General features: G+C 44.1%; 2 protein-coding genes across 2 annotated transcripts; both read right to left on the bottom strand. All coding sequences in view use genetic code 11, as the record gives it.

Annotated features, from left to right (window-relative positions):
* Positions 1-3,406: 3,406 nt before the first annotated feature.
* EGR_07577 (hypothetical protein) lies at positions 3,407-5,869 on the bottom strand (the record flags this gene model as incomplete). The annotated part of the gene is made up of 3 exons (XM_024496826.1): positions 3,407-3,535; positions 4,765-4,875; positions 5,639-5,869. The coding sequence occupies 3 exons, from the start codon at positions 5,867-5,869 to the stop codon at positions 3,407-3,409; spliced, it is 471 nt and encodes a 156-aa protein (XP_024348762.1).
* Positions 5,870-6,097: 228 nt separating this feature from the next.
* EGR_07576 (hypothetical protein) lies at positions 6,098-7,843 on the bottom strand (the record flags this gene model as incomplete). The annotated part of the gene is made up of 2 exons (XM_024496825.1): positions 6,098-6,307; positions 7,532-7,843. 2 exons carry the CDS (start codon positions 7,841-7,843, stop codon positions 6,098-6,100), a joined length of 522 nt encoding a protein of 173 aa, XP_024348761.1.
* Positions 7,844-11,312: the final 3,469 nt, after the last annotated feature.

The raw sequence follows: 11,312 nt of genomic DNA, 5'->3' as shown, positions 1-11,312 counted from the left end.
GGGCATTTATGGCTCCGCTTGTGTACTTCAGCTGGGTGGCACAGCCTCTGGGCCATGCTGGTAGCCCCAACCCAGCCTCTCCGTACGTCGGCAATAGTTTTTTCCCTAGTTTTATGACTTAGTCCACCTTTAGGAAAGACGCGGTGTGCTACAGAGAGCAGTGAAAGTGAGTAAAAGGAAATTTAAAGTGATGGTAAATGGAAGGAAATTCGACGATTAAGCCTCGAGTTTAAAAGGTCCGTCACCTTCTGAATTCTTATCCTTCTCTACCGGTATATATAAGTCCAAATTTTAGCTATTTTTGTGGTTTTTATTCCTGAGTAGAACGCCTAAGTCCAATCGGAACTTCCTAATTTACACACACCAAAATTAAATCCCACCGTAGCGGTGCAGTCATATTGTGCTACCAGCTACTACTGAACAGGACTGCACCTATCACGGGCCAGTGCTGTTCGTTCCCATCACTATTCGAAGTGCCAGGTAGCAGTAATCCCTGAAATTGTAGGGGATGACAAAGTGAAGATCTCTACACCGACGGATATCTACTTCTATCTACGGACATACATTTTAAAGCGGAGCATATCAAGAGTGTGGAAAGTTTGTCCCCTTAGCAGTGTCAGTAGACATTTTAAGAGCATCTATACGGCAATCAGTAACAATCCTGATTACGTTAGCTAAAAGCCTTCCACCGAAGCAATATGTCTTATGACAATTCAGTTGAAGTGTAAAAATTCGGTTCCTGGATGCCTATTGCGAAATCCCACCAAGAGGTCGTTGAATGCAAATTTCCTACTAGCCAGCGTACGTTTGACACAGCAATGAACTGATGGACCGACATATTTAAGAAGGACAGAGGTTTCTAAACCACACCCCTGTATTTGGAGGAGCCTGGGCACGTGTTTCTCCTTTGGAAGTGGAAGCGGTAGAGGCATTCAGCACCATCGCCTAAGTGTAGTTTGCTGCTCTAGGCCCAGTCAAAACTTTGAAGGTACTAGTCAAAGGCGTGGATCAGTCTAGAGGTGGACAATAGTGTACTATCAACAGTCCCCCATTGATGTGAACAAATTTACACGAACGGTGTTTGTACAAATCAAATAAATATTTTCGAAAAGTTTAATAAAAATAAAAGTTTATCTGGTATCTCTTGATATTAAATAAAGACGGGTTATTTCCGTTTATTAAACTGATGGAACAACTACATAAGGTCAAAAATCCCCCATTTTCACTCGCTTTCAAAATCTTTGGGATAGATGGAGAGACAAGGGGAGAGGGATAGAGATAACATTATGTAGAGATTGAATTGTTCATAACAAGAGATAGTTCATGTTTGCTTTAAAATGCGATAGAACTCCTCAACAGGGGAAGGGGACGCCAGGAGGAGGAGGAGGAAAACATAGCACAACGCTGCTATCACTGAGTAATTTTTTCACGGTAGATTATTTCATCCGCGCGTTTATCAACCATGAGAAGTACTGTCGATACGAGGAGAATGAGGATACCGGCTACACCGATAAACAGCGCGTAGCCTGGAGTAATTTCACCACCGCCGTGAGTGTGACCCTCAGGTTGGAACTAATAAAGGGGAAAAAGGGAATAAATATGATCAATGGATGTGGCATTTCTCTTTTTTCTCCTCCTAAAGTGGTAAATTTAAGGCTTCCTCTAAGTTGACAGTTGCCACGCACACCGGATGCGATTCTGCCTTTGCGGTGGTGACATGGAGCCTTTCTAGGCTCACTCATGTCAACGACCTCCCAGTTTGTCTGTACGTCTTTTGCTTTAGATCATCATAGGTACCTCGGATACCAAATTAATAGGCAGTGGAAGAAGGCTTGAAAGCTTCAAGCGCGTGTGGCTCAGTAAGCCAAGAAAACCTCACAAAATCTACTACGTGATGTGCATCTACCGTGTGGTGCCAAGTCACTCTAGTGGTGCTGCGGGGAGGAGGGAGGCAGGGGAGGGGAAGGGAGGAGCGATGTAAAAAGAATGACAAGGGTGCATAACAGATGGATGTCTGACTTGGTTGCAGTTCTGTTTGATCGCTTGCCATTTGGCTTCCACACCGGGGGATACCGGTGGTCTGCTTACTGGTCCCTCACGCCACTCCCAATCAGCATTTATGATTAGCTGTATCAAATTACCAGCAAATGTACTTTTTTCTCTTACATAAACCAATTTTTAGCCCATAAAGGCCAAAACTTTATGCATTTCTTACTAAAAGTAAATAAAAATTTTGTTGCAAAAGCTTTTCACATTCCTACATCTCATGCCACGTGGCACATGGGCTTTTAATTCCTTCAAGATCAGGCATCAACTTGCGCATCTTCTGCACCAAAAAATGGGTTTATCTGACAGTTTTGACAAGCATATAAACCTAAAAAACAACTTTAAAATCCACAGATTGTGTAGGTTGGTCTGGCGGCGTAGTAGTAGGACATAAAATTGAGGATTTCCCTAACGCACTACAACGAAACTTGAAGTGTGGAGACTCAAAACAGAAACGGTTAAATGACATCTGCATTTGATGATGGACAAATGAAGTAACACTAGACTTTGATGTCTTAAAAGCCTTCAATACGGAGTTGCCTACTCTACTCACCGCAAAGCTTATCATGTAGATGAACGAACGATACCTCACCTCCTCATGCCAAGTCGCCACTACCTCAACACCATTCACGTAGACGCCTGGACAGCAGTGCGATGAGAAGAAAGAACGAAGTTTAAAAGCTCCTCAGAATGATGCTTAGTATTAGCTCCATGAAGGCGCTTCAAGGTGTCTCTGATCAGACGATTCTACTTCCCAGCAAGTGCTCCCGAATGGATGGAGTTGCATCAAATGTGTACAATGAATGCGTTGTAGAGCACCGCTTAGACTTGAGCAGTACGGAGTCTGCGAATCATCCTTCCTTACTCCCCAATGCGGTTTCCATAGAGGATTCGACCACTCGAAACCCATGAAATTGACTGAATGACTCACCGGCATTTTTCACGTCCTCAAGTTGAAGAATGAGCAAGGGGTTTGGGTTGAGAGGGAGGAAGGGAGGGGAGAGGATAGGGCTGGAGGGAACGCTCAAAAGGATGGAAGGAAGGTGGAGAAGGGGGCTATGTACCAGGCTGATGGTATGTCGTGGGTTATACCTCTCTCTTAGTCACATCAGTGTAGATTCTCGGCAAGGTCAGGGAAGACAGGAATATTACTGTCAAATGCCATCATGATGGTGAGTGAAAGCAGCATGAATTGGAGGCCTACGTGATTAAACAGGTAGGAGAAGAGGGGGGGAGGAGGGAGAAGGAGGGGAAATGAAAAAAAATGCTTACGTGGAAGTATGAAAGGGTTCTACGCGACATGACGACGCACCTCAGTCTTAACCACACCTGTGTAACTTATTGCGCATTCAGAGAAGACTTAAGGAGCGAAACTGAGGTATACAAGTTGTCTTTCTTGAGTGCCTCGCAACACATCAGAAAAAGCCAACAAAGCCTTGTCATCCCACAGAAACGCAATAGAATTCCAGAAATTTATGTTATGAAGTAACTGTAAAATGAAAAAGAAAGTAGCTTTCGGGAATTCAACTTGACAAGCCTGAAAAACTTGGCATTTTTCATGCTGTGCGGCGATCCGTGTGAAAGCATGTCTTTTGGCACACGAAAAAACGCCTCTACTAATGTCACAATGGAGGTAAGGCTCCTTGCAGCTCTCCTTTTATATAAAGTATATGAGGTAGCGTTTGAACTACCTTCCTCTTGACTGTCAAAAGAGCTTCTTAAATGACCTGCCACCAGTCACTGTTGAATGTCTCTACTGTGCTGCAGTATTTATCAGAGATTTCCACACCTGAAGGCAGTCCAATCGTCTCTACTGTTGAAGACGAAAAGCAACAAAATATTTGGTTGGCCTTGAGTGTTATCAAAAAAAGAGAGGAAATAATTCCTCCTTAAGCGTCTGTAAATCATGTAGCTGTAGCGTACAAAGAGCTTCACTGAGCCATAAACCAGGAAATAAACATTTTTTTTCAAAGGCTAAAGTAAAAATAGCCACAGTGACTCAAGTGAGGCGGACTGTGGTAGTTGAAAGGACAAAATACTGGACAAGTTTTCCTCAGATGTAGGGTGAGTCAAAAGTGGATAATATGGATGTTTGTCTTTAAATTTAGCTAGCGTTAAGGCAGACCTGATACCATCGAAGAAAAAAAAACAAAAGTAAACGTCCTAAACATATCAACAAAAGTAGATGATAATGAAATTTATCTTTAGACTGGCTCTCTCAAAATCCGCCTACTTTCGTTATCCAGGAAGCTTGACAGTGGTAATGCCATTGAACAGATGGAAGTCTAGAATGCATTAAAATCAAGGCAACTCTTCCATTTGTCTAGGAGACCTCACAAATTTGATCTATGAGAGGAGTCATCGAAAGCGACTCTGCTCAATTTTACTGCCGGAAACTACTTATTAAGAGTTAGTAGTAATGGTGTACCTAGGTATCGGAGAAGGCAGTCACACTAACGGTGACTTATCAAGTATCAAACAATTGAAGACTGCCTTTACCTCTTCTTCATTCTAGTAGGTTGAATTCTTGAGTATCCAGCGCCTGTCACAGCACACATCACGTACTTGTGACCCCAGCCTCGGATTAGAGAGTTGAGGGGTCACCTCACCAATGTGACTCTTCCAGCAACCAAGTTAGGTCAAAATTTCTCACAGTTTATGGTCTGCCTCAGCTACGTGTAAACGCTTCAAATTTATGAATAAAAAGAGCTGACTTACCTGTTCATCAGAAAATTGAATCAAGAAGAAGATTGGATGGATAACCAGACAAATTGTGTAGGTGATGGCTGCGACAAAAAACATCCCAACAGTGACATTGTACAGACGCCTCTTTGGAATAAGGGCATAGACTAACAGGGCCGCGATAAAGAGAATGATTCCCACAAAGAGAAATCCCATTCCGGATATTGCGAGGATCATGGAGATGATGAAGGGAACTGAAAGGCATCGATACTTTAGGCTGGGGCAGGTGTATTTACAATTTTCCGAGAGCTTTTTAACCTCAGAAGGAGTCTTAGTAAATAGGTTTTTTGTTTGCTGGTGTAATCGCTTGCGTTATCTACCAGCCTCATCCTAACCAATGAAACAGAAGCTTGTCGAGAATGGCACTTTATTGCTGAAAGAAAACAATCAAACCCAGCCACCTTAGTTTCCACCTCGCCACTATTTCCCATGTGATCATATAAATACTTTTTGGTAAGGAAAGGTGCAGAAAAATGCGGAGGATGAATGCAAGGCAGCACATTCCACTCTTTCAACCTAAGGAGTGTGGCGGTGGCATGTGGTATGAAGAGTACAGTCTTGCGTCTTCTAACACCAGTGGCACTTTCTTCTCACTGAGCTTATTGACGGCGTCACCAGTTACGCCTGTTCCTCAAGCTCACATTTTATCACACCTTTGAGATACATCGGAGAGGGATGTCTCAGCCTTCAACAGGTAATCCTGTCCTGTCTAAAGTCCACTACACACACACACACACATGCAACAAGCGTAGTCCGTTGGGAGTAAATTGGTAGTGGTACTTGCCTTAGAAGTGGCAGTGTGAGGTAGTCTAGGGTAGTGCGAGTAGTGAGTGGATCGTTTGGAGCCAACCGACCAATCAGGTATTTGTTCATTCATTTGTTCATTTAACCAGCATTTCCGTCTGTCTGTCTGTCGATCAACTGGAGAATAGCCCTTTCCCACTGCCGAGTGTACTTTCATAGCAGACATGTAAGATGTGGCGAACCAGCAGCCAATTAACTGTCTTAGCTGTCTTGTAAGCATGCTGTCTGTCATCGGTGGTGTGGATGCATGTGATGGCACCCACTTACATGGTGGCATGCAACATTGTCTTTCTCCTTTCAAGTTGATGTGGGGGTAAACCAAATATTGGCTCTCTCAAGTCAGTTATAGATGTAAGGCGAAGCCAGTTTTTGTAAAGAGTTAAGCACAACTGGTAGGGCAGACAAGCTGGAAGAACACGAGGTTCAAAGTACGTGAAAGGCAGTGGAGACTACAAGGTAATGTCCTGAACAGAAACCCATAGTCCGGCAGAGGACGCAAGTCACTTCACCAAGTCGACCCGAAAGTTCCAAAAACAGTTTTATGTCTTTCTGATTTAAAATAAGCGACATACTGCAACTTCCGCATATTTTTTTTATAACTAGGAAAATGCAAAGCCCTCGGTGAAATCCTTTCCTTCTCTACAGTTACCTTCAAAACATCTTCAAATTTATCCGATTCTAATGATTTATTTTTTAAAAAATAGACCCGAAATTTCTAAAAAGCAATTGCCAAAATCTCACAAATAATGATGATCAAGTGCAAAAAATTGGGCAAAAGCGATAGCTCTCAAAGAAGCATCAAGCTTTGCCTGTTTTTACATCAGCAGAGAGTTTGATTAATTTCATAAAGGAGGAGGAGGAGGCGGCGGTAAGAAAAAGCGGCATCTTTTTAGCTATCTCCTCTAATTGATCAGTCGTCGCATTCTTCACTAAACAAGCGACTACCCACTGTGGTAATAGAGGCACTGGATTGCTGCAAAATCAACAGCTCGTCGGTTGAAACACCTGATGGGAAAAGAGGTGGGACGTTGTTTGAAAGGGGATACACTCTCCCTTCCTTACTCGAGTTAATAACGTGGTTTGTTGGAAAAAGAGGCAAGAGGTTGTTTTGTAATGCAGCCTCTTGGCTTTACTGGGATTTTTGTCCTGTAGCTCCATCAAGTGTTTTAAAAAGCTGTCACGGACTACCAGTCACTTAAATTTTAGTCTTTTCACGTTTACACGGTTTTGATCATTGACGCCTCACTGCCTCCTCTGTGTATCGTTACATCAGTGACGGAAGGTCTGAAGAGAAGGCTGGGTAGTAATGAAGTGAGAAAAGTTCTGAAAGTGAGACGGCGTGCCGATGACTAGCTCCACGACGGCAGGTGAATCGCGCTTGCCGTGGAGCGGTGCAGCGACCAACTGGGTGAGTGATGCCTCTTAATGCGGATGACAAATTTACTGCAAACTGTGTCCCCCTCGGAATTGGCAAGATAACTAACTGAATTCCCCTTTTAACATTCTAGAACATTTTGCTTGGAAGGTGAATTCTTGAGTACCCGCATTAACCTGAACGACTTGGAGGTACACACTGTATGAGTGCTGTAAGGTCAAGGTCAGACATGAGGCCATAAATACATGAAAAGTCTAGCACTTCAATCAGCAGACATGTACTCACACACCATGCGTTTTTTGTTCTCACAGTGTCAGTTGTAAAGGCCTCCTTTTTGAAGTCTTACCCTTTTAGCTACTCTTGTTTACATTGTGACATTAACTGGGGTCAGAGAAGTACACCGCAGTCAGTAATTCAGTACAGGACCTCCACAGAAGTGGATTTTAGCTTCTCATTCATATTGCCAACCCGAGGAGGGAAAACTCTCAAAAGAGAGGAGAACCCCATTTATGTGGGTCCCTCTGTCTCGGCGGCGTCATAAGATCTGGACATTGCATCTTGTACCTTCTTTAACCCTTTTAAAAGGCGAAAATTTGAAAAGCCTATCAAAATATCACCTCTAGGTGAAAGAAATGAAACAGTTGGTGAGGACTGGCTACAAAAAGGCATTACAGATAATTGTTCGCTGTATGTGCTACATAGATAACCACCTATCAACCGACCAATAAAACAGAGACAAGTGAAAAATTCCCACCAGTGAAATGTGAAGTGTTTAATTGGGGAAAATAGAGGCCTTATTAATGAATTATGACGTACTTGTGAAACAGGAGGTCTGCAAACACTTGAACTCGCCATCCTCCATGGGAAAGCATTCATGAATAACGCCCATACGAATAGGTGCGAGATGCATCCAGGAGGAGGAACACGAGGCAGCAATTAGCAAAGCCAGAGCCAATATTGCAAGAAGAAGGGAGAGAACCTATGGGAAAGTTAAATAGCCCTTAAAATAATTTACTTTTTCCCCAAAATAATCCGACCTTCGAAGTGTGTCAGTTACACCTTTCCCAGCCAATCAGAAAAGAGGTGCAGCTAGCGCTCGAAAGATGTAAAATTCAGGCCGCAAAATTACATTAAAGCTAAGAAAAGGTACAAAATGATGAAGTTATGACGTTATAGGCTAAATATTGCCACAGAGAAGACGACAGTGAGGTGGAGAATCCGTAGACAAAAGTGGTGGATGCGTCTTGCCTCCTCAACCACCTGTCTAGGTGCTACGCTAACAATTGTGGGTAAAGAGAAGGTCCTGCGAAACTCCTAAAGCGCAACTGTGATTAGGGCAATTCTTTTTGTTATCACGGAGAGGGAAAAAGACGAGCTTTCAAGCAGAAGCTCGTGTCGGCGACATGACTGACTCCATCCCACATGACTCATGGAAGCGCAGGACTGGGGAAAGTGTATAAACTGTTTGACAACTGCATATCTAATAAGGCAGTAAACCCTGAAGTAAATAAATCACGGTTGTTTATAAAAGAAATTTCCCTTTGACTGTTGTACAGAAGGTGTGCCTGAGAGACGTGGGCAAATAACCAGGTAACCAAAGCCGCCTAAGTAACCATTGAAAATAGGTGACGAATGAAAGGAAAAGGAATAGTTGGAGACCGTTTGAATTTATGTAGGTTTTGTTTGAATGCGCTTAGGTTTTGGGTAGCGCGAATTACATACAGGGTGTAGGTGGCTTCTCAAATAACATGTCGCTAGGCGACTCAAAAGCTTTGTCATCTTCCATTTTTCTAAAAGCAGTCTTGGTGGAAGAATGGAACATTATAGTATAAAAATCCGGAATAGAACGTGTCTTGTTATAGTTGTAGGCTTTGGTAGGGAGGGATATGAAGCGGCCCATCAGTACGAAACTCCTTTCACTGGTCCCTGCCAATTTCCACCTACATGGAGCACTCGTATAATCAAAGGTTGGGCATTTCGAATCAGATGCCAGTGAAGCTTATCTGTTTTGTTCGTTGTTTGCTATCGTGTACCGTACTTTTAAATATGGGGGAGGAAGGTAGGAATAGGTACGAGGTGGAGAGGGGAAAGGTGGATAGCTCGATGGTAGATGCATCACGTTCAGGAGGACCTTACATTATCAAAAAGGCAGGACTAGCAGTCACGTGTCAAGGGGAACTTCAGCAGTACTTCTTATGGTGATCGAGAAAACAACTTGTGGGCATCCACATCAACTGGAAAAGTGGTGGAAGTAACAGAGCAAATGTCCCCTATATGCCACACTTGGAACACTCCCAAATGCCTTCTTTCTCACTTCCTGGACCGCATAGACATAACAGGATGCAACTGAAACATTGAGGCTTAGTGAACCAAGGAGGAGAAGGGAGAGGGATGGAAGGAAAGAGGGAAGGAGGAAGAGTCTCTGTACTTCAGCGCCTATGTTTCCCCAGGTGGCTATCGTCCCCTCTTTTGCCACTGGACTGTCGCAGAATTCCGCGTGAAACGGAAAAGACAGTTGGAGGATGTAAGTGATGTGGGAAGGAGATGACGACGACGAGGTTCTGTGGTATTTGCCCCAAAAGGTTTTTGTGAAGGCAGAATGGAAGTGAATGGGTAGGATGTTCCTCGTTTAGAAATGCGTTGCTACGTCGTAACGGTGAATGGGCCTGCGAAAATGAAACGCCCGTGGCAGTGGATGACTTGGTCACTTTTTTGTATCAGCTCTGTGAAGCTAGCTGGCAACAGCGATCTCTGCCTCAGTGGCTTTGGTAGCGCTGATGGCCTTTTTAGTCATGATAGTCAAGAGAGCGTCAGTCAAACCCTTCCAGTCAAGGGGCATCGGTTGTGCCAAAAGGTATGGCCATCATAAGTCACCTACCTGCCCTCATACCAAATGCTCACCGCTATCAGGAGGACAACGTTTTGGGGAGGTAGGCATCCATTGGAGTGATATACCACCAATATCATATCAGGTCGTGGGTGAGTAGAACGAGCCACTCCAGGTGACTGAATGTGGGCCGTGTGGCTGCCTACTGTCTCGTGGTAAAGCACTTCCAGCAACTAGAACTTTTCAATACGTAGCTGACCGTGGACTCCTTCTGTTGTGGCAGCGTCTGTCCCTAGAGGTAAGCAGAAATTGCTTCCACATCTTCGACCTCGACTTGGAAGTGTCTTGGATGGCGTGCTTTTCGCCATGAATGGAATCTGTGTCTAGCTTGTCCTCCCTTTGTCAGATGGGGACGATCGTTTGGTAATGTTAGTGAGAATCTCCATGCCTCCATGATTGGCCACCGGTTGCGTGGATGTCTGTTTGTGCCACCCACCCCGCCCGTGGAACCCATGTCACACACGCTACTTGTCACACGATCTTAGCGGGACAACTCGCTGCGCTGCTGTGTAATAAAACTTACGTAAACTAATGTTGGCTTCTTCACCTCAGAGTGACAACCTTCTCTCTAAAGTACAAGGAGGAGTGTATTACCAGATGGTTCTGGTCATATAGCACACATAGAACAGAGTAATTAATACTTCACCTTCTCTCCGCCACCCCACCTTCCCTTCTGCCTTCCCACCCTCCTCCACCCTCTCGTTTTCCAACGGTAACATGAATGGGTAGGCCTTACGCACGCTAGGTGTACTTTTGCTGACAGTTTGTGGTAGGTTTAAATAAGCAGACGTCACAGACATTAAGAGGGCTAACAAATTTATGCTGTGTCACAGCTGTTTGACAAGAATTGACAACCACTCCTTTACTTGAGTAACTACACTTGCTTCAATGCTGATGGCTGAAGCGGCAACTATGCTTGAGGTGCATTGTATTTAATCAAAGTTGTGGCGGCATTCACTTAGGGTACAGGGGCAGAAACTCCCCATTTAGTGGCTGCAGCATCCACGGGGTTGGGGATTGGGAGCCAAAGTACTCACACTGACACGTAGAAGGTGGATTGGGTTAGGTTTACCCCGTCCACTGCAATATACACATGTGTGTCTCGGGAATGGTACTTCGCAGCTGGGCTATTTCGATTCCTTTAAATCATCAGTTAAAAACTTTTCGGTCCATCCCTCAAATTACCCCAGAGTGCACCTTAAAAACAAACATGAAGTCATTTTAATTTACAGCCTCTCTCATTTTGGGGGGTAGACGGAGGCCAAAGAAATTCCCACCAAGGATGCCACTTAAATTCACTTCACAAGCCACTGGCAGTAGGAGGGTGGAGTTTGGAAATCACCCAAGGTAAAAGGACTCGGGGTTTTTCCAAAACCTTATCGGCAAATAATGACATACTTTTTAACGGAGGAGAGACTAAATTTGTCCTTATCTCATCAGCCTAAAAAGGAGCTCGCA

Source organism: Echinococcus granulosus, assembly GCF_000524195.1.
Source record: "Echinococcus granulosus chromosome Unknown EG_S00081, whole genome shotgun sequence".
Lineage (NCBI taxonomy): Eukaryota > Metazoa > Platyhelminthes > Cestoda > Cyclophyllidea > Taeniidae > Echinococcus > Echinococcus granulosus.
Note: the sequence above shows the minus strand (reverse complement) of the source record. Positions and strands in the feature narration are given on the sequence as shown.